Raw genomic sequence first — 23,680 nt, forward strand, 5'->3', positions numbered from 1 at the left:
AGTGTGATTCTAATTTTAGACCCTCTTTTTACCATAGATACGTTGATGATACCTTAGCGTTATTCCAGCATCCTTGGCAATGTTCTTCATTTCTAGAATTTATTAATAACGCTTACCCGAATATTAAGTTTACAGTAGAGGTTGAAAATGAAGGTACTTTACATATTTAGATTTGAGAATCACTAGAATTAACTCAGAATTTGCCACGTCAGTCTACAGAAAACGTACCTATACAGGACTTGCTAATAATTTTTATAGTTCCTGTCAACATTCTTTTAAATTTAACACCATCCACACATTAGTGAATAGGGCCTTAAAGTATTCATCTTCTTGGAAAATTTTTCATGATGAGATTCATATTTGTTGGTTTTTGTAAGTCCAACTCTTTTCCACAGGACTTAGTTTTAAAAATTGTCAACCAGATACTTGCAAGGATTTTTCAGCCTTTATCTCCTAATTTTGATGTTCCAAAAAGGTTATTTTATGCAACTGTTCCACATATTTCTGATCTGAAATTCATATCCAATTTAAAACAAATCAATGAACAAGAAATTCCGTATCTCACGGTCAAATTGATATCAAACAATCCATGTACAATAGGTTCCTATTTTAATTTCAAAGATCACCTTCAGCTCTTCATGAGATCCAACGTCATATACAAATTTACATGCCCTGGATGTCCAGGTTCTTACGTTGGTTCAACTCGAAAGTTGCTGAGGGTTCGATATTGCAGTCATTTAGGTTTTAGTTTCCGAACTGGACAAAGTTTAAAACAACCAGAGTTTTCTAATATCAGGAACCATGCTTATAATTGTAAAATTGAGCTCCAGAAAGAACAGTTCACAATAATAGATTATATCAAACATCCTGATCACTTAACTACCCTCGAGTCATTATACATTAAGAAACTTGTTCCTTCGTTAAATGGTAATACTTCTTCAGCCACTCTATACCTGGCATAGTTAACGTTGTCACCCACATTTGACGACCGGTCTTTCCATTTTCTCTCCTCATGAACGTTTAGTGTTTGGGTGTTCTCTCTCTTTTTACTGTTTTTACTTTGTACTTATTTCTTTTTCTGGTTAATTTTAAGACTATTTTAATACATGTGAGTTCTGTTTGTGTTTTATGGTTTTGTATGTTATTTATTTGACTTATTGCTCTTTCACAGACTGATGATGCACAGATGTTTCATGTGCGAAACGTTTCGTAGTTATAAACTTGATCCTTTTACAACTTGTATCATGGACACCCTCTGAAGATTTGTATATAATTTTTCCACTGAACGATTTTATATATATATATATATTATATATATATATATATATATATATATATATAAATCGTTCAGTGGAGAAATTATATACAAATCTTCAGAGGGTGTCCATGATACAAGTTGTAAAAGGATCAAGTTTATAACTACGAAACGTTTCGCACATGAAACATCTGTGCATCATCAGTCTGTGAAAGAGCAATATATATGTATATATATATATATATATATATATAATATATATATATATATATATATATATATATATATTAAAGATTCCAGAGGAATAAGAACAAGATACCAACTGGTCACTTCCACAACATTATATGCTTTTTACACCTAGTATACAGAAGACCCATCTACAGCGTTGGACCCCAACGCACATTGCACTCTCTCACACTTGTTGGATATGAAGGGCCTTACTTTCGAACACCACACTATTCATATAACCCTTACTCTGATATTGTACTTTCTGCCTAATACTTCTGAAAGAACTTTTCTCCAACCTACCATCCTCCATTCTTCCTATATAGTGAAAAAATACCAAAATGACTCAATCTTTCACGTATGCCATTCTTTTCACCCTTTCTTGTACACATCTCATAAATTGCTCACCAACAGTTCTTTTTACGCCACCTCGTAAGGGGCTAGTGCCATAGGGCACCTTGTGCTGCGCATGCAGACATTAGTGAAGGTTCTTTTGCAGCATCCCATCAGCCCCTATAGCTGCAATCCCTTTTGTTCCTTTTAATCATCCTCCGTTCGTATTCTCTTTTATCCATCTTACTTTCCACCCTCTCCTGACAATTGATTCATAGTTTTCTTCCTGTTACACCATTCAAACCTTTTACTGTCAATTTCCGTATCAGCTCTTAATGACCTTATAGTGCTTGGCCTTTGGCCTAAATTCTATATACTGTTCAAACCAATGCTTTTTACTCCACATAGACTACGTAAACAGTTCATTTCTACCGCTTCAGTGTTTGTTCTTCCACTTCATATATGACATCCGTGAAGAAGACTTTGCTTAACGCCCATCATACATTCCCACCCTAGCTTCCACATTGTTCAAATCTCTTCCTGAACTCATGCATCAGCACTGCATGACCTCGTGGGTCCCAGTACTTGGGTCTATATGCCCTAAATCCCTGATTCCATTCCATTCCATTCCATTCCAGTCTCATGCACACCTTAGCACTATTTGGTTACCCCCTCACACGTATATATGTGTATATGCATGTGTGTATATATATAGTGTGTTTATATATACAATTGTAGGGTGTGTATAATAATTTACGTATACGTTTATAATGCATAATATGTATATATATATATATATATATATATATATATTATATATATACTATAATATAATATATAATATATATTCGTTCCTTGACAATGACTTAGTAAAGACGAAAGCACTTGGATTTCTGACTATCATTTTCCTGTGGTATTCGCTTATTTAATGAAGTCACGTGCATCTACTGTGATTTTTTAAGCATATACCTGTCTATACTCTATTGTATCTGTATATATATATATATATATATATATATATATATATATATTATTTATACCAGATACATATGAAATTGTAATAGCCACAATGCTTTCTTAACTTCTCAAAAAAAAAAAAAAAAAAAAAAAACTTTCTTTGACGTTGGAGGTCAAGGCTTTGTAGTGACAAGCGTATCCAAAAAAGTGCAAACAATTTGAGAAGTTAAGAGAGCATTGTGGCTATTACAATTTCATATATTATATATTATATATATATATATATATATATGTGTATATATATATATATATAGAGAGAGAGAGAGAGAGAGAGAGAGAGAGAGAGATACATATATAACACGTATAAATCTTATCTATGAATATGCATATGTATATATGTGTGTGTGTGTGTACACTTTACAACAGTAACACCTTCATTTAAGGGACTTCTGTACTTATCAGCTACATCATTATAATTATTTTTCCCAACCTCTATTTCAGATGACACATTTCTAGATTAATCTTTAATTGAATGTTGAATGTAGACTACATACTAGTTTAGGTTATGAACTTTGCGAAATTCCTGTAGCTGTCAAATATCTAGAAAATGTCAAGTGCTGGGTGTGATATAGTTTTTGTTACTCAACAGACAGCTAAATTCCGAAACATCTATAGGGTTGGGTACTATATCTACTCATACACACACACACAGTTTAAATCTTAGATTTGCCGTGCAGTTGGGATTGATGTATGTTAGAGTTCGTAAATTTCAATGCCGTCTGGGTCTTTCTTGGTGGTCACCCATACTTATCAGACCCCAATGTGCACAAATTTTTATTCCAATTGCACATTCTCTTAGGCTTCATACCACTGAAAACGTAAAAGGCTAAGCATGAGAACTCTGAACATTAAAAAGATGTATTCCGTTACCTCTGGTAAATTGCGGAGATCGTTCATTCTGGTTGGAGACAGAAGAATGATTTGCACTCCTTCAAGGCTGATATAAAGGTCCGATGTTGGTTTCGAGTCTTTGTTCAGCGCTGAGGCTTCTTCGTTGATCTTGAAGTCTTTCTTTCCTTCTGTTCTCTGGTTTTCCTGGAATCCATCAATATTTTGATCGAAGCTTTCTTGCTTTTCCCGACCGTCGTTATTTTCTGCTTTCATCGTGCCTCCTTCAAAATCACGTTTGGTTTCTTCCGTTTCATCAGTCTCTAAATTTACTGTGTCTGTCAGACAGGCTTCTATCTGCATATGCTGTGCGTCACTCGCTCCAGTGTGCATGATTTCTGCTATGTGCCTCTTATCCCTGTGCCCAGTTTCTTCTTTTGTGCACGAATTTTCATTCACTTGTTTTCCATTTGCCTTCATCGGAATGTTGCATTCTAATGAAAAACTTTTTTTAGTTGCTTTTACAGTGTCCTGAACACGACAGTTTTTCCATAATAATTCCAAAAAGTATTCGGTGTTCTTTTGGGCAACTTCAGTTCCACTCTGAAAGTTTTAAAAAGTAACCTGAGATTGACTTTGAGGTGGACATTCAGACATAAACAGGGTCCACCACCTCCCCGTCATAACTTTGTGCTGGTGAAATTCGTAATCCATTATTATGATAATTGTATTCCAAAATATTAAAAGTGATAAATTAGTTTGCTTACATATTTACTTCTCCCGTTCTGAAGTTTGGCGAGTTCGATGTTGGTCGCTGCAAGAGCAGTAGCGGGAAACGGTCCTGACAAAATGTCTCCCCAATAACCAACCCTTCTGTGCTTTTGCAGACCCACAGAGAAGACAGCCACTGGAAAGATGAGATGGCAACCGTTTCCATGAAGTATCGGCTTGAGAAGATATTATTATTAGACATTATTATTATTATTATTATTATTATTATTATTATTATTATTATTATTATATATGAACTTTAATGAGATCTTTTGTAAATCCTGGAACCTCTTGAAGCACTACCAATAAGTCGTTGACTTGTAATTAACCTGTTAAGTGTAGTGTGCGAGATAAGTTACTGGCGTGTTTTTATGACGTTTTTACTGTTGTGCGGCCTCGCCATGTGTTGAACATAAGGCTAAAAAAATAAAATCCCTAACGTTCATGCTCCTGTTTTTGTGGAGACACTTTTAATTTGATTCATATTTCCGTCAGTAAATGCCCATAGAAGCTGGTTAGAAAATCATCTGATAGTTAATAGTTGCATATTACGATAGCTCTTTTTTTATTGTTTTTATAGATAAACATTAGAGGTGAAAATGAACCCCAGTCTTATTTATGCAGAGATAAATGCTATATTGGAGGCTATAAAACATACCTTCATGGTGGGAAATGCAAACGATACCTTTTAATACACACGGATTCTTACAGTGCTTTAGAAGCGCTAAGACAATACACAATTTCTCATCCCGTAACTAAAGAAATAAGGGAGTGGGTAGATATAATAGAAAAACGGAAATCTATAAATATAAAACTATGTTGGGTCCCTTCCCATGTGGGCATTAAGGGTAATGAGGTGGCGGATAAAGAAGCCAAAAAGACAGTAAAAAGGGAATCTATCAAAAAAATACAAATACCTTACAATGATATTAAAACAACAATAAATGAATACTGTCAATCAAAATGGGAAAAAGAATGGCTAGAATTGAATAATAAAGCATATAAAATCATCTGTAAAGTCTTGGAATAGACAACAATGTCAAAGAAGGGAAGATGTCATATTAACAAGATTAACATACTTTACACATAAATACTTGATGTGCAAGGCGAGGAAAGACGGGCCCCTTACTGTGACCACTGTCATACTCTGGTCACAGTCCGTCATCTGCTGACGGAATGCCATAAATTCGAAAGAAAACGAAGATCCAACAATATATATAATATACCACTTGAAGAACTATTAGGAGAAAATGCCCCATTTCAAAATATAGTAAATTATCTCAAAGAAGTAAACCAGTTTTATATGATATAACACATCTTATAATCTCATAAAGTTATACAGTAAGCACTGAATGGCCTTTGCTGCCCCAGTGCTTGGTGTTACACCTAAACTTTATAAAACCAACCAACCAACCTTTTTTTTTTAAGACATTTCGATCTTTTTATGTTGCCTAGTGGCTTTATTACACACAAAAGAAAGGCTATTGCAAGTACAAGAAATGATACTCAATTTCGGATCATTGTTAAAATAATTTCCGGTTGTTCACTAACAAGATGTATATTTAGGAGGAGCAATTTTTTTGCGACTTTTATCAGCACAAGCAAAATTGTTCAGCTTGTGTCTTTCCTCTGTACAGAAGATTCCCTGAAATCTGTAGATTGGTTTTTTTTTTCTAAGTGCTCCATTGGCATTAGTATTACCATCTTCCACCTTTCATGGAAATTTTAGAAACAAAAGCCCTAGAGTCACTTCTAGTTAGTTATATATTCATGAGTGCTATATTTCACAGTATACTATACGAAAAATGCCATGTTATGTGAAGACGTACCTGATGCTAGAGAAGTGTTTGGCTCACTAGACTTTGTTTGCACGGCCAGATCAAAAGCGTGACCTGTATGCCTCCATGCCAGAAACTCATTTCCCCATCCAGTACAGATGCCTACGTATCTATCTCGATTCTCTGGCGCTTCAATGAATTCTTTGTTGTTGCTCGACGTTTTCTTCTCCGCCGTTGATGAAGGGCAAAAACTGTCCAGGCGAAAAGATAGTCTCATGTGCCAGGCCCAGTCCGCGTCACCTCTTCTGTTGTCGTAACGATTCTTTAGGAATTGCCTTAAACGGGCATCCCTGTGAAGGATAGTGGAGTGAGGATTTTGCTAAATAAGTGTAAGATTATAAATGCTGCTATGCTCATTATTATTATTGTTATTGTTAATATTATTACACACTACTGTTTCATGAAAATTCAGTTTCTGTAGCTGTGGTAAGATTCTAACCTCATGAATTATTTATATACCGTATTAAAGCTCTCGCAATGTCAATTGTAATTATCTTTATAATATACTAATAGATTCTTCAATTATAGTGGCCATACGTATGTTTTTTCCCGGTAGTGTAATGGTGTATTATAATGATTCATTTTAAGCAAGGGAACATGACAAGTTGAGCGAGAGTTTTGTATTTTGTATGTGAATTGTTGCGTTGGTGTAGATTAAAATGTTCAAGTATTTAAAATTGTTACTGACTGGTTGATATCGAGCTCTGAAAATTTAACGTCTGGGGCATTGTCTACTCTTGCTCTAATGATACTTCCCTTACCATGCAAGTGCTGAGTCATATTCCGATGATTGGAGCTTGTACCAACTCTTGAAAACGTCGTCCATAGCGTCTCTTTCTTTGTATTTAAGCTTAGATGCTGCAACTATGCCCACCAGGCGATCAAACTGGGAGGCATCTGTTACGTTCCTGCCATAAAGATTAATGCATACCTGTTCAGCGTTGAGTCGTTCTTGTACTGGAAAGTTTCATATTTTTTGAAGAAGTGAACGGCTTCAAAATAAAATGACAATGTACAAAATAGATTTTTAGAAAATAACTACACCTATTGGTTAAATGGGGGAGAAGGTTTGGGGTACCTTAATGATGTGTTTGATGATTCATAGATGCTTATTGCTTGTTTGGTAAGTAGGTAATGGTGGACTGCGTCTTGGTATTGACTAGCGAGAGTCATGATTACGGGTCTTTGTTATTGAGGATTAGAAGTAAATATCTAGAACTTTGAAGATGATATAATATTTTTGGGAAAGTTATGATAGGCTGAAGGGATACGATGAATTTAAGAGATGCTGAAGAGGATTAGAAGAAAAATATGTTCATTTAAAGAGAACACTAAAGAAAAGTAAATTGGTAAGTTAGCAAAACACAAGTGACAAGTCCCTACCGGAAAGAACTATCGAATTCATAATGATTCCATTCTTGATTTCAAAAGTAATATCCATACGTTATTGTTAGCCTCACTAATTATTCTTTCTCGAGAATAGTTAAGAGAGTACAGTTGGATAGTCTTTGTCATTAACTACTTTATGATCAGTGATTCGTTCCCATTAAAAATGCAACGTACAATATCACAAACATTAGTACCTCCCTACCTTGCGTACTCTCGAGCAACGCTGTGAAGGTAATCTTTCGATACAGGTCGCAGATTCAAATTTCCCCAGAGGTCGAGGAGTAGAGTGGCTCTCTCTTGAAGGCCCAGTCCTCTCCGTAAACATACTCCAAGCAATAGTATTATCCTTGCATACAGTTCTACATGAGCCTCGATGATAAATATCTGTAAGTACCAGTCGTTCGTTATTTCTCTAGATTGTCATATAGTATGCTTTGTGTATAGGACTATGAAATTAGGTCGTTATCATGTGAAGTGTTATTATCATCAATTAATCAATCCAGAGAAGATACGTATAGCGTTAGCTTGAAGGGGGCAATCCCAAGTAAAAGGCAAATTTTGAGAAGGACGGTAAGGAGAGAAAACATGGGCTCTAAGGAGAAAAGAGGAAGTAAAACTTGAAAGAACAGTATTGAGAATGCTGAGGTGGATAGCGGGAATATCGCTGCTTGAGAGATTGGAAAATGAAATGAGAAGGGCAGCTTAGTACAGATTAGAGAGTTAGGCCTAATAAGAGAGTCACGATTAAAGTGGTATGGATACGTGTTGAGAAGGGAGTGAAGAGGTCTTGGAAGGAACCTGTTAGAGGAAGATCGAGAGGGAGACAGAGAATTAGATGGCGAGATAAAGTGAAAGAAGGTATGGAGAGAAGAGGTTTGGTGGAGGATGATACCTTTGATTTTAAAAGACAGTGAAGAAGGCGCATCAAGCAACCGACCCCTTAATGTACGGATAACGTTGGGTGAGAAGTAAGGAGAGAGAAATTCCAAGATAATTATCTTGACCCTCTGCAAAGAACCTTTGATATAACCTGTAATTAACGTAAGCGATTTCATAATAGAGGACTGATGATATATTCATAGTGTATAAAAAGGTAATTAAGAATACCTAAAATTTCAGGTTTCCATGAGGGAAATAAGAATTGCTATGTAGGTGAAATACGGTTGAAAGTGAGGTGGGATGGCTTGGACATGTCCGTTAATTAAGCCATATTTTTGGGAACCCATACCCAAGCTCATGAATGTACAAATTGAGGTGCAGAAAATACTGTACCTTTAGATTAGTCCCGTTTTTCCTCTTCGCTATCATGCTAAGCAAATGCCGGTGATCTCCAGTCCCTACCAGTAGCAGCTGATATTCTTTGCGGTCGTCTGTAACTGGGAAAACGAGTTAAAAGTTACTGATACACCCAGGTCGGTTGCTTTGAGATTAAAATGACTTAATGCCAGCAGACCCTTTCTTCCCGACTAATCGGACAAAGGTTTTTTTATTCATTGATAGCCTGTTTTTGTTTATTTACTTATACTTAATACAAATGTCTCACGAACATGATAAATTACTTACGGTTAGAATAACTAATAAGATCAGATGCAGGTGAAAACCCCCACCAATTGAATATCCCATGGCCATACATTTTCCACATAGAGACAATAATGCACTGCGCCTGCAGAGTTGTACTAAACGCACCTGGGGTAAACAACTTCCGCTGCCATGGTAACTGGGTGGCCGACCAATCACCTTTCTGGAGGAGAGCCCTGTCCAATCACACAATGTTTACACTCATAGTCTAGCCAAGTGAGGACGTCTTTGAAAAAAGTTATTTTATGTTGCAGTGTATGTCTTAATGGTTGAACTTTCTGCTCTCTAGTAAAATGGTCGACAAAGTTGAAAAGATGTAAGTTGTAACGTGACTGCGTTTTAAGCATGAATTTATTCTGGCTTATAGCTAGGTAGGCTAGTATAGCTAGATGTTTAACCCTAAGCCTAGTATCCCTGGTTAGGCCTACAGTGGTGGTGAGGCAATCATAGCTAGTAGGCTAGCTATACTAAATAGTACTAGGTATATCTAGTATTCCAAAGTCACTTAGTAAACGTAATTTTTCAGTTGGGATAAGATGACAAAGTAATTGCAGTAAGTTTGTACTACTTTCAACCATAGGCTGATGGCATTCTGGCATAGGCCTAGGTGTTTTCTCTAGGCCAGGTAGCCTTGGTTGGGTCTACAGATCGGGTCAGATGTTGCCTAGGCCCAAGGCTATGAATGTGTTCTTACAACTTCATCAGGTAAACTTGGTATTTCTACAGAAGCAGTCCGCACGGAGTGCAAGGAACGTAACCGCGGATACGACATCAACTAAGGATTGGGGCATCCAGTGTATTTTGCCATGTTTAGTACTGGCCCCTGGGGGGTTAATTACAATCGTGCGAATAAATATTACTTAAAATTCTTGTTCAGTAGGTAAAACTGCATAGATAAACCTTAACTGCCATAGTCTAGGCCGTCGCGGATAAGTACCCTAGATCTACCAAACTCAGTTTTGCTAATAAGGGTGGATGCTGAGTAGCGAGACAGGCGGCCAGGAGAAAACCAACCATGAAAATGAGCCAAACCTAAACTTTTAGGGTAAGCAACCACGTGGATTAGCCAACTCACCGACTACCGCGGCTAGGCCACCTTCCGAAAAAGTACTTTTAACACGTCCTGACACCGGAGATGGTCATCAGTCATGAGTAGTTGGTAGTGATAACAGGAGCTCAAGACCTCTACTCTCCTTTCGAAGTAAGTATTTTCTCCAAAGTTAGAAATTAAGGCCATATTTTAAGATTTAAACAGGGTAATGAAAAAGAGGCCAACATGGTTAGACCGGCCAGCCACCCGATTGCCGCCATATTGGATTTCAAAACTGCCTTGAAAACATATTTTACGAAGAGTTCACATGCTTATTTAAGTTCGTATGGGGCTTTCATATATCACATTATGTTGACAAAACTTCAATCTTTTGAATGGTATGCTTAAAGTTGTAATTGTATTCTTGTTTCACCAATTAGATATCGAGTGAATAAGGCCTGGCCAGAGAGATGACGATGGATCGTCGGCTGTTGTTTATCCTAACTAGAATGCTGTATCCTGACTCCTGACCTAATCAGACCTTACCTTCCCAACCTGACAAGTAGCTGTGCCCTGACCTGGTTTGGGGAGGGGCACTTTATCCCCCCTCAACCCCCCTCCCCCCCATAGTAACTTTGGCGCGACTAAATTTATGTTTGGCCCATGGGCTGGCACTGGCTAGCCTATGCCCCTAACCAAAATATCCTTAAACTAACCTAACCTTTGGAGCATCGTGCCTTGACTTAACCAGAAATTACTTTCCTAATGTAACTTAGGGTGCTGGGCCCAGGACCCTCCCAAGTAGCTAATACTTTAACAGCAAGCACAAGGCTTATCCTAGACTAGTACTCGTTTGTGCTAGTAGGTTCAGATCCTCGAGTTTTGTCATACTACAGAGAGTCCGCCTAGCTTTGCAGCTAAGCCCCGCCCACCGCATGCTTATGATTGGCTAGCTCTCGAAGGGATAGTGATGTCACACTAAGCTCAGTTTGTTCCGATACGTAATACAAACCCTCGGTCCTTTAACAATAGGAAGTAACTAGCGGCAGCTGGAACGGTTGTAAGCTTCGAACAAGGGAGTTCGGTAGTTAACTGCTTGTCCGACAGTGTGCGCGCCGCGTGCCTGGGAGGTGAAGAATCACTTTTGCTTTCGGCCGTGTGGTGAGAGGACGTTGTTCGCCATCGCTCTCTGCCTGCTACATCGTTGTATGCTTTTGGATCATATTTGCCTCTTATACTGGTTTGTTTGGTTGTGAAAGTGAAAATTGTAAGTACCTTTTTCATTTTTTCATCAATTTATTAAAGTGATTATGGATCAAGACATGGAGCTTTCGCCGCGCCCCCCGATCGCCCGTAGAGTGTGCCCTGGGCTGAAGGGGCGTAAATGTGGCGGCATTCGCTCCTTCATAGATGTTGATCCCCATGAATTGTGTACTCGGTGCCGAGGGAGTGAATGCTCTTGGGCCGAGCCATGTCATGTATGTATGTTAATTGGTCGGAGGTGCAGTGGGGCTTTTATGAAGGTAGGAAGAAGCGTAGACCTGCCAAGGAGTTGTCGGAAAGCTCTCCAGCGACTTCTTTGGTTACCAACACATCGTCTTCTTTCCTACCCCCTGCTCAGCTCCCGCGTATGGCACCTTCCCCCTCGGGGGGTTTCGGAGTCCTTCTCCTCGCTTGATCTGTCGAGTGTGGAGGAGGGTGCCCGTTACCCTGACGTTCATCTGTATTCGGGGTCTTCCGTCCGCTCTGGGTGGGGTTCGTCTCCCCCCAAGCGAGAGGGAACCCCTCATAACTACCCGATTGTTGCTTCCGCAGGTGCATCTTCCGTGGGAGACGACCTTGGACAGGTGTGGGCGTCACTGGGACTGCGGGGGCGTGCCAAGTATCCAGGGGGCTTATCTAACATCTGGCGGGGTCTGGGGCAGTCACCCATGGAGCGGTGACCACCACTACTACCACGATCTCTACCCCCGGGTACGCCGCCCCTCCTCACCTGGTATATACCCCACATGTATGACGGTGACGCCGACAGCCGCTGTACAAGGGCCGGTCGCTGCCGTACCGAGGAGGGGCGTGCCGCCTCCGCCCTGGGTTCTTCGTGCTGCCGACCCCAGACTTCCGCTGCCCTAAGAGTTCACCCCTGGACCTGCCACCGGTACGCAGGATGACGGTGGCTGAAAATAACGCTCCTGGGTTACCTGACTAGCCTGCCGTACCTGCCGCTACCGCTGTTCCTGCTGCTGGCCTTGCCGCTCTTGACACTCCTGCTGTTCCCTCTGTTCCCGCTCCTGTCCACGGTGTTGCTGCCCCAGACTCAGGTCCTTCCGGACAGGTGCAGCTGGGCTGTGTTGCTTCGGCAATTGCCCGGCTCCGTCCTGGATGGAGGATCTGACGTCGTCGGTGCCTGCGTGAGCTGAGGAAGGTGTCGTCGTCGTCGTCGTCGTCTTCATCGTCTTCTTCGTCGTCTGCTGCCGCCTCTCCCCTTTGACTTCTAAGGCTACCAAGCCGAAGAAGAAGAAGGCTGCCTCCTCCCCCCCTAAGAAGGCTCCTTCGGGAACTTCTAAGGGCCCGTCCCACTCCGGTGGGACGGGGGTCCTTCTGCTGGTCCTCCTGCTCCTTCGGGAACAGGGCCCGTCTCTCCTTCCGCAAGGAAGAAGAAGACGGGGACCAGAGGGGTACCGGCTAACACTGGTACTTCCTCGCCTGGTGAGCGCGCTAAACCAGGTTCCGTTTCGGTCTCTCATTCGCGAGAGGTTCCGAGTGTACGGTCTCCCAAGGGAGAACGTGCAGCCAAAGTTCTGATGCCCGTGTTCGCTCGGCGCCAGGACAGCGGCACGGAGCAGAAGGCTGGCGAGAGCCGCTCAGGTGACTCTCGCCAGGCCAGCGGCCGCTCTCGCAGCGACCAGCTGGCAGCCCGGGTTGACATGACGGTCTCTGACCGGCCACGGGCTGAGGCTGGGAAGAGGTACCAGCGGTTCGACGCACCGCGAGGACACACACCGGTCTCACCGCGACATTGATCTCTGCAGGTCCCCTGACCGCCGCTCCCACAGGGACCGGGTGGATAGGGGGACCAGCAGCAGCTCATCTGACGCACGGGACCGGGGCCGCTGTGCTCAGTCTAGCCGCTCGCCACAGGTGAGCGGTGCGACCAGGCCTGCAGACCGATCACCACCGTGGGTTGGCGATTGTTTGCAGCCCTCCAAGCACACTGGTTCTGCCAGTGAGCGAGGGGGGAACATCAGGTCTTCCTCTCCTGTACCTTCAACTTCCTCGGGATACGCCGGGAAGAGGTACCTAGGAGTGATCGTGAGGGGCGCGCCCCTCGCGATCCCGTCACGACGCCGTACGCTCCAGGCACGGTCTTAGGATTAACCAGGACGTACGCACAAGTGACAGGAGGAGACCGAGAGGGGTCTGATGCTGTTCCTCCTGAAGAAGGAGGATCTCGGGAGCTGCTCTTGTTGGAGGGACTGGATGGTCCTACTCCTCAAGACGCTGTCACTCCTGAGATTCAGAGGAACTTTGCCGAGGTCATTGCGCTGATTCGTCAGCACAACGACCTTGGGGAAGGATCGCCGCTCCCACCATCCAAGCCCACGTCCCGGCTCGAGTCATTTTGGGGCCCGAAGAGGGAACCCAAACCGACGGTGGGTCTGCTGCGATCAGAGCTGGCTGACTCCGTGCTTGACCAGGTGGAGTCTCTCGTTTCCGGACGGGAGGATTCGCTGAAGTCAGGCAGGTCATCAAAGCTACTTCCTCCTCCTCTACAGCGTCAGCGGCGATTCTATGTGCCTTGTGAAGATCCGATGCCGCCTAAACAGGTTAACCCAGAGCTAGCAAGGCTAACTCCGGGTGTGTCCCTGCAGCAGCTCCTGTTGGAGAACCTCTGGTTCTCGCAGCAGGAGGCACTTGCCCTGGAATCAACAGCTATGGCGGCTTTCCAGGCAGTCTCTTGGTTGGATCTGTGGTCCCTCACAGTATCCAAAGTCGCGGCCAACTCCGGGAGTTCTGCTCTCGAAGAAGACCCGGCTTTCAGGAGACTGTGCCAGTCTGGAGGTAGAGCCATCTCCTACCTCGCCCATCAGACGGCAAACCTGTGGGCCAACCTGGTACTTCGTCGTAGGGACGCCATCCTTACACGAGTAACCAGGGGGGCTGGGCGTGAAGCGGCACTCGGACTTCGAAATGGACCTATTCGGAGTTCCTCCTCTCTCTTCCCTGGAGAGATGGTGGACGCTGCGGTGGAGAGGCGGCGCACTGATGACAGTGACCGCCTAGTTCACCAGGCAGTCTTGAAGGCTTCTGGGCAGCCTCGAGCTACTGCGGCTAAACCAAAGAGTTTGGCTAGCGCTTCCTCGGCTGCTAAGACGGTTGCCCCGTCTAAGCCCTGAGGTAAGACTCTTCCTTCAACTTCTGCCAGGGGGGGGTCGTCATCAGCCCTCCTCCCAGCCCTCCTTCTCTCGAGGGGGAGCAGGGAAGAAGTCGAAGAGAGGCGGGAAACGCTAGGGACGGCGTTCCCCCTCACCTGCTGCCGGAAGTGGGGGGGTGCCTGGCGAGCCATTGGGCAACATGGCAGCGCTACGGTGCCGAGACCTGGATAGTAGACATCCTTCGGGAGGGATATCTACTACCCTTCGAATCTCGGCCACCCCTCACCTCCAACCCGGTCCATCTTCAGACCAACGTCCAGGGTTCATCAAAGGACACCGCTCTTCGACAGGAGACAGACCATGCTGAACAAACGAGCTGTAGAGATCGTCAGGGATCGGTTACTGGGCTTCTACAGCCGCCTTTTCCTGGTGGAAAAGGCCTCGGGGGGCTGGCGCCCGGTGATAGATCTCTCTCCCCTGAACCGATTCGTTCGCCAGACTCGGTTCACGATGGAGACGGCACGTTCCGTGCTCGACTCCATCAGGGAGAACGATTTCATGCTTTCAGTGGATCTGAAGGACGCGTATTTTCAAATACCCGTCCAACAATCCTCCAGAAAGTACCTCCGCTTCATCCTTGACGGGACGGTGTACCAAGTCAGGGCACTTTGCTTCGGTCTCTCAACCGCCCCACAGGTGTTCACGCGAGTGTTCGCTCTGGTGTCTGCTAGGGCCCATTCGCACGGGATACGTCTTCTGAGGTATCTCGACGGTTGGCTAGTCCTGGCCAGCTCCCGCTCGCAGTTGCTACGGGACAGGGATCGACTCCTGAAGTTCTGCCGCGATCTGGAAATTGTGTTAAACTTCGAGAAGTCCGATCTCGAACCCAAGCAGAGGATGAAGTACCTGGGTATGCTGATACACGGTAGCAGGGCAAGTCTTCCCTGCGGACTTGCGGATCAGCAAATTCAGGGAGGCACCCCACCGGTTTCTGTCTCAACAGGAACAGGCAGCTCAGCAATGGCAAGCCGTGATCAGCCACCTGTCGTCACTCGAGAAGTTAGTTCCTCACGGACGTCTTCACCTGCGGTCTCTCCAGTGGAGACTAAAGGAGAGTTGGTCACAGGCAAAGGATCCACCGTGCTTCCCCATGTCCTTCACGGAGGAGGTTAGGCAGGACCTAGCCTGGTGGCTGGACGACAGGAACCTCTTAAGAGGAGTGCCTCTTTGCACTCCTCCCCCGGAGATGTTGCTGTTCTCAGACGCATCCACCGAGGGGTGGGGCGCACACCTGGAGGAGTTGCTGACTGCGGGTGTGTGGGACCATCACGACAAGCACCTTCACATCAATGTCCTGGAACTCAAGGCGGCGTTCTACGCTCTCCAAGAATTTCAGGACCGCTTGGTGGGACACTCAGTGGTGTTGATGTGCGACGACACCACAGTAGTGGCATATGTCAACAAACAGGGGGGCCTAGTGTCTCCCGTTGCACCAGTTGACTGTGCAGGTGCACGAGTGGGCCGCGGCTCACTCAGTAGAGCTGTCAGCACGCTACATTCCAGGCAAGAGGAATGTTGTAGCAGACAAGCTCAGCCGTCGGGATCAGGTGATAGGAACCGAATGGTCTCTACACCCAGACGTGGCGGAAAGGCTCTTCAACCTATGGGGGCGTCCAGTTGTGGATCTGTTCGCCACCCGGCACAACAGGAAACTCCAAGTTTTCTTTTCAGCTGTGCTGGACCCATGGGCAGCTGCAGAGGACGCTCTTCAACACCCGTGGGACAACCTCTTCGCGTACGCCTTTCCTCCCTTCTCTCTGATTCGCAAGGTGATCAGCTGAGTGCTGGCCACCCCGAATCTCAGGATGATCCTGGTGGCTCCCAAACGACCTCAGGCCGTTTGGTATCCGGACCTGCAGGCTCTGCTTGCGGAAGCACCGAGAGAGATTCCCCATTGGCACAACCTTCTAGCCCAGCCACACGTAGAACGGTACCACCAGACAGTCCAGTCCCTACAACTTCACGGCCGGCTGTTATCCACCATCTCTTGCAAACGAGAGGCTTTTCTCGCAGTGCAGCAACAGGGATGGCTGGACACGTCCGACAGTCCTCTGCAGCTGTGTACCAAGGAAAGTGGGCTGTCTTCTGGGGTCTATCTCCTCTCAGAGCCACTCTTCAGCAGGTAGCGGATTTCCTTGTTTGTTCCGACACGGCATACAAACCTTCGGTCCTTTTACAATAGGAAGGTACTAGCGGCAGCTGGATAGGTCGTAAGCTTTCGAACAAGGGGTTCGGTAGTTAACTGCTTGTCCGACAGGCGCGCGCGCGCGACTGGGAGTAAACAAATCACTTTTGCTTTCGGCCTGACAGCGATGTGGACGTGTGTGTTCGACGCTCTCTGCCCGCTTCTCGTCGTTTGCTTTCTTGAGTATATGGTTTGTGTTTGTGTATGAAAGAATTCATTGTAAGTACAATCATTTTCTCTCTTTCATAATATTTGAAGTGTTTTTGATTAATGATGGAATCTCCTCGCCTCGCGACCCCACGGAGACTATGCCCGGGTACCGAAGGGCGTAAATGCGGGAAGTTCCGCTCTTTCCCGGAGATAGACCCTCATATTTTGTGTGCTCGGTTGTCGGGGTCGCGCAATGCACCCGAGCCGAGCCATGTGATGTTTGCAATAATTGGTCGGAGGCGCAGTGGACTTTGTATGAGGGCAGGAAGAAGCGAAGGCCTGCAAAGGAGTCGTCGGAAAAGCTCTCCCGCGACTCCTTTGGTGACGGACACTTCGTCTTCTTTCCTGCCGCCCCGCTCAACTTCCACGTATCGCGCCTCCCCTTCGGGGGGGGTTTCTAGGTCCTTCTCCTCTCCTGACTTGTCGAGTGTGGAGGAGGGCGCTAGATACCCTGACGTCGAGTTGTACTGCTGGGTCCTCTATCCGTTCGTCTTCCGCGCGAACGGGTAGAGGATCCCCCTAATCACCCGACTTTTGCCTCCTCAGGTGCGGTTGCCGCGAAGGATGACCTCGGGACAGTGTGGGCATCGTTGGGGCTGCAGGGCGTGCCGATGTCCAGGGGCTGCTCTACCATCTCGCTGGCTCCGTGGCGGTCACCCATGCTACGGTCACGACCACCACCACGACCCTTACAACACCCGGCTACGCTTCACCTCCTCACCTGGTGTACACCCCGCACGCGGTCTCTGTGACACCCACTACATCGGTGCAGGGGCCAGTCGCCGTACCTCGGGAGTGTGATGCCGCCACCTGGGTTTGCCGTGCTGCCGCGACCGGAACTTCGTGTGCCCGAAGAGCTCGCCCCTGGACCTCCCACCGGTACCTAGGATGCTGTGCCGCTGGTCGCCCATCTGGACCGCCTACACAGTCTGCCGTACCTGCCGTACCTGCCCAGCTGCTGTCCACGGACGTGACGTTGACCACTGCTGCCGTTCCTGTACCTGCTCCTCGTGCTCTTCTGCCGTTCCTGTGATGCCTGCACCTGCTGATGTTGTTCCTGTTCCTGGCGCCGCTGCTCCCGATGCTTGATCTGTTCGGACAGGTGCGTCGGGCCCTGTTGCTTCGGCAACAGCAGCCCCGGCTCCGCTCTGGATGACAGATCTGACGTCGGTCCTGAGGAGGTTGACGAAGAAGAAGAAGAAGAGGAGGAAGGTGTCGTCGTCGTCTTCATCGTCTTCTTCGTCGTCGTCGTCGTCTGCCGTCTTCCCCTTCTTCTTCTAAGGCTCCCCCGCCGAAGAAGAAGAATGTCGCCTCCCCCCCCACCCCCCCCCCCCCCCTAAGAAGTCTCCTGCGGGAACTTCTAAGGGCCCGTCTCGCTCTGGTGAGACGGGGGGTTCTTCCGCTGGTCACCCTGCTCCATTCGGGGGCAGGACCCGTTTCTCTTCTTCCGCAAGGAAAAGACTACGGGGACCAGAGGAGTGCCGGCTAACACCGGCACTTCCTCACCTGCTGTCAGTGGTTCGGCCACAGCAGCAGAGGGTCCGTCTCGGCCTCGTCGTTCGCGAGAGGTACCGAGTGTACGGTCGCCTAACAGCGGCCGTACAGCCAAGAACCAGACCTCTGAGTCGCTCAGCGTCAGGTTCACGGCACGGAGCGGAAGACTGGTGACAGCCGCTCACGCGACTCTCACCAGACCAGCTCTCGCTCTCGCGGCGAGCAGCTGGCTACCCGGGCGGACGTGACGGTCCATGACCGGCCACGGGCTGAGGCTGGGAAGAGGTCCCCCCCCCCGTTCGCCGGCACCAGCCCACGGCTGGTACCAGCGAACTGACGCACCGTGAGGATACGCACCGATCTCACCGTGACAGTGGAGCTCGCCGGTCGCCTGACCGTCACTCTCACAGAGAGCGATCGGGTACGGCGACCAGCACCAGCTCCTCTGACACACGAGACCTGGGCCGCTGTTCTCGGTCCAGCCGTTCTCCACAGCGAGACGGCTCGACTAGGTCTGCAGCTCGATCGCCACCGCGGGGTTGGCGATCGCCTGCAGTCTTCCAAACCCGCTTGGTTCTGCCAGCGCCAGCGACGAGGAGGGAGCGTCAGGTCTGCCTCTCCCATACCTTCAACCTCCTCAGGGTTACACCGGGAGGGGCGAGGTATTGAGGAGTGATCGTGAGGGGTGCGCCCCTCAGGATCCCACCACGTCGTCGTACGTACCAGGCACGGTTCTCGGGCCAGCCAGGTCGTACGCACAGGTGGTTGGAGGAGACCGAGAGGGGTTTGTCGCTGTCCTTCCTCCCCTTGAGGGAGGAGGGTCTCGGGAGATGCTCCTGTGTTTGAGGACTGGACGGTCCGACTCCGCAGGACGCAGTCACTCCTGAGATCCAGAGGAACTTTGCCGAGGTTATTGCGCTGATTCGTCAGCACAACGACCTCGCGGAAGGATCGCCGCTCCCACCATCCGAGCCCACGTCCCCGGCTCGAGTCGTTCTGGGGCCCGAAGAGGGAACCCAGACCGACGGTGGGTTTGCCGCGTTCTGAGCTTGCGGACTCAGTGCTGGACCAGGTTTGAATCGCTTGTCTCCGGACAAGAACGGTTCGCTCAAGTCTGGCAGGTCGAGCAAGCTGCTTCCACCTCCTCTGCTGCGACAGCGGCGTTTTTACGTGCCATCTGAAGACCCGATGCCGCCCAAACAGGTGAACCCGGAGTTAGCCAGGCTGACTCCGGGTGTGTGTCTGCAGCAGCTCCTGTCCGAGAACCTGTGGTTCTCGCAGCAAGAGGCACTCGGCCTGGAATCTACCGCCATGGCAGCTTTCCAGGCCGTCTCCTGGCTAGATCTGTGGTCCCTCACAGTATCTAAGGTCGCAGCCAACTCCGGGGGAATTTCTCCCGAAGATGACTCGGCCTTCAGGAGACTTTGCCAGTCTGGAGGAAGAGCCATCTCCTTCCTTGCCCACCAGACGGTGAACCTGTGGGCCAACCTGGTTCTCCGACGAAGGGACGCTGTCCTTACTCGGGTTTCCAGGGCGGCCGGGCGTGAAGCGGGCGTTGGGACTTCGCAACGGACCTTTACGGAGTTCCACGTCTCTCTTCCAGGAGAGATGGTGGACGCTCGTCGGTGGACAGGACGGCGCACTGACGACAGTGACCGTCTGGTTCACCAGGCAGTCTCGAAGGCTTCTGGGCAGCCTCGGACTGCGGCCAAGTCTAAGAGCTCGGCTAGCGCTTCCTCGGTGGCTAAGACGGTAGCTGCGTCGAAGCCCCGGGGAAAGACTCTGTCTTCTTCGACTTCTACCAAGGGGAGCCGTAACCAGCCCTCCTCCCAGCCCTCCTCCTCCCGTGGAGGCTCTGGGAAGAAGTCGAAGAAAGGGGGGAAAGGGGGGAAACGCTAGGGACGGCGTTCCCCCTCACCTGCTGCCGGAAGTGGGGGGGTGCCTGGCCAGCCATTGGGCAACTTGGCAGCGCTACGGCGCCGAGACCTGGATTGTAGATGTCCTTCGGGAGGGATATCTATTACCCTTCGAATCTCGGCCACCCCTCACCTCCAACCCGGTCCAACAGCAGTCGTACGTTCCAGGGTCATCGAAGGACGTAGCATTGAGACAGGAGATCAAGACCATGCTGAGCAAGAGAGCTGTGAGAAATCGTCACGGATCAGTCACCGGGCTTTTACAGTCGACTCTTCCTGGTGGAAAAGTCTACGGGAGGCTGGCGCCCGGTGATAGATCTCTCTCCCCTGAACCGGTTTGTTCGCCAGACCCGGTTCACGATGGAGACGGCACGCTCAGTGCTCGATTCCATCAGCGAGAACGATTTCATGCTTTCAGTGGACTTGAAGGATGCGTATTTTCCAAATACCCATTCATCAGTCCTCCAGAAAGTACCTCCGCTTCATCCTCGACGGGACGGTGTTGTACCAGTTCAGGGCACTTTGCTTCGGTCTCTCAACCGCCCCACAGGTGTTCACGCGAGTGGTTCACTCTGGTGTCTGCTTGGGCCCATTCGCACGGGATACGTCTGATGAGGTTATCTCGACAAATGGTTAGTCCTGGCGAGCTCCGCTCGCAGTTGCTACAGGACAGGGATCGACTGCTCGAGTTCTGTCGCGATCTGGGGATCGTTGTGAACTTCGAAAAGTCCGATCTCGAGCCCAAGGAGAGGATGAAGTACCTGGGTATGCTGATCGACACGGTAGCAGGGCGAGTCTTCCCCGCAGACTCGCGGCATCAGCAGATTCAGGGAGGCAGCCAACCAGTCCTGTCTCGGCAGGAACAGGTAGCTCAGCGATGGCAAGTCGTGATCGGACACCTGTCGTCACTCGAGAAGTTAGTCCCTCACGGGCGTTCTTCACCTGCGGTCTCTTCAGTGGAGACTAAAGGAGAGTTGGTCACAGGCGACGGATCCCCCAACAAGCTTTCAGTGTCACTGACACAGGAGGTGAGCAGGACCTAGCCTGGTGGCTGGACGACAGGAACCTCTTAAGAGGAGTGCCTCTGCGCACTCCCCCCCCGGACATGCAGCTGTTCTCAGACGCATCGACCGAGGGATGGGGCGCACACCTGGAGGAGTTGCTGACTTCAGGAGTGTGGACGAGAACGACAAGCACCTTCACATCAATGTACTGGAACTCAAGGCAGCGTTCCTCGCTCTCCAAGAGTTCCAGACGCTTGATGGGACACTCAGTGGTGTTGATGTGCGACAACACCACGGTGGTGGCCCTACGTCAACAAACAGGGGGGCCTAGTGTCTCTCCCGTGTACCAGTTGACTCGGCAGGTGCACGAGTGGGCCGAGGCACACTCAATAGAGCTGTCGGCACGCTACATTCCAGGGAAAGAGGAACGTAGTAGCAGACACGCTCAGCCGTCCGGATCAGGTGATAGGGACCGAATGGTCTCTACACCGGACGTGGCGGAAAGGCTCTTCGACCTGTGGGGGCGACCAGTCGTGGATCTGTTCGCCACCCGGCACAACAGGAAGCTCCAGGTGTTCTTCTCGGCCGTGCCGGACCCATGGGCAGCTGCAGAGGACGCTCTTCAAACACCCTGGGGACAACCTCTTCGTCTATGCCCTTTCCCCCGTTCAGCCTGATTCGCAAGGTGATCAGTCGAGCACTGGTCACCCCGAATCTCAGGATGATCCTGGTGGCTCCCAAATGGCCACAGGCCATTTGGTATCAGGACCTGCTGGCTCTTCTCGCAGGAGAACCGAGAGAGATTCCCCCTTGGCACAACCTTCTCGCCCAGCCACACGTCGAGCGGTACCACCGAGCAGTCCAGTCCCTACGTCTTCACGGCTGGCTGTTATCCACCATCTCTTGCGAACGAGAGGCTTTTCTCGTAGCGCAGCAACAGAGATTGGCTGGAAACGTCCGTCAGTCCTCTGCAGCTGTGTACCAGGGAAGTGGGCCGTCTTCTGTGGTTGGTGTCGTAGACGGGGTCTATCTCCTCTCAGAGCCACTCTTCAGCAGGTAGCGGATTTCCTCGTTTTTCTTCGCCAAGAGAAGCTCCTCTCAGTACCCACAGTCAAAGGATACAGAGCCGCCTTGGCGCTCGTCCTGAAACTGAGGGGATTGGACATCTCGAACTCGTTCGAGATCTCCTTGCTTATGAGGAGCTTCGAAAGGTCTTGCCCACCCAGGGAACTCAGGCCCCCTGCGTGGGATGTGACTCTCGTACTTAGGAGAGTTCGTCAGACAGGGATCTGACCCTCAAGACCCTCTTCTTGCTGGCCCTGGCATCGGCGAAGAGAGTAGGGGAACTTCATGGTCTTTCCTATGATGTACGACACTCCAGGGGATGGGGATCCGTGACGCTCGATTTCGTCCCGAACTTCGTTGCGAAGACTCAGAAACCGTCGATCCCTGACGACAGGTTCGAGTCATTCACGATTCCCTTCCCTCCCTAATGGACTTCACCGATAATGATGCGGATGAGATGCTGCTTTGTCCTGTGAGGCGCTACGGCGCTATCTGAAGAGAACTCGACACCTCAGGCTGAGTGTCGACGCCTCTTCGTTAGCACCGGGGTCAGCAAGAAAGAAGTATCCAAGAACACTCTTTCATTCTGGCTGCGTGAGGTCATCAGGAGGGCGTATGAAGCTGATGGTAGTGACGACATCCGTACGTCCCGTCCGAGAGCTCACGAAGTCAGAAAGTATTGGCCCCTCGTTGGCGTTTCGTAAGAACTTCTCCGTGGCGCAGGTCCTGAAGGCAGGGGTCTGGTCTAACCAGACTACCTTTACGTCCTTCTACCTTCGGGATATTGCCCACAGGTCCTTGGATACCTTTTCCTTGGGACCCGTGGTGGCTGCTCAACAAGTTGTGTAGCTAACCAGACCCTCGCAGGCTGAAACAGCATCGAGTTCCTGGTGTGACTGTGTGGATGGATGTGTGAATGAGTGAGTGACTGGCTCCCTCTTCCCGTCTCTCCTCCTCTACCTGTGGGCAGAGGGCCACGGTCCGTCACTACGCTGGATGAGGACGAGATGCAGGTGAGCTATATGACTGAGCCCCATCCTATCCCTTTTCACTAGGGATAGGAGCAGAATATCCACCACTTCCTTCTACAAGGGGGGGAAGTGGATGCC

The 23,680-nt window shown here is 48.4% G+C and overlaps 2 protein-coding genes across 2 annotated transcripts in view; one reads left to right on the forward strand and one right to left on the reverse strand.

The window, feature by feature from the left end:
- Positions 1 to 9,555, reverse strand: part of LOC135219785 (dynein axonemal assembly factor 3-like) — a 61,769-nt gene extending 52,214 nt beyond the window's left edge. The window contains exons 1-7 of the mRNA XM_064256859.1: positions 9,220 to 9,555; positions 8,929 to 9,032; positions 7,859 to 8,040; positions 7,029 to 7,175; positions 6,259 to 6,557; positions 4,426 to 4,565; positions 3,701 to 4,261 (exon numbers count right to left, since the gene is read on the reverse strand). Of these exons, the coding sequence (XP_064112929.1) occupies positions 3,701 to 4,261; positions 4,426 to 4,565; positions 6,259 to 6,557; positions 7,029 to 7,175; positions 7,859 to 8,040; positions 8,929 to 9,032; positions 9,220 to 9,298 (1,512 nt within the window). The 5' untranslated portion in view covers positions 9,299 to 9,555. The remainder of the gene's footprint in view (positions 1 to 3,700; positions 4,262 to 4,425; positions 4,566 to 6,258; positions 6,558 to 7,028; positions 7,176 to 7,858; positions 8,041 to 8,928; positions 9,033 to 9,219) is intronic.
- LOC135219787 (CWF19-like protein 1) overlaps positions 9,511 to 23,680 on the forward strand; it is a gene marked incomplete at its 5' end in the record, with an annotated part of 332,999 nt that continues 318,829 nt past the window's right edge. Inside the window, 1 exon segment of the mRNA XM_064256860.1 lies at positions 9,511 to 9,550. Within this exon segment, the coding sequence (XP_064112930.1) occupies positions 9,511 to 9,550 (40 nt within the window).

Source organism: Macrobrachium nipponense, chromosome 1 (genome assembly GCF_015104395.2).
Source record: "Macrobrachium nipponense isolate FS-2020 chromosome 1, ASM1510439v2, whole genome shotgun sequence".
Classification (NCBI taxonomy): domain Eukaryota; kingdom Metazoa; phylum Arthropoda; class Malacostraca; order Decapoda; family Palaemonidae; genus Macrobrachium; species Macrobrachium nipponense.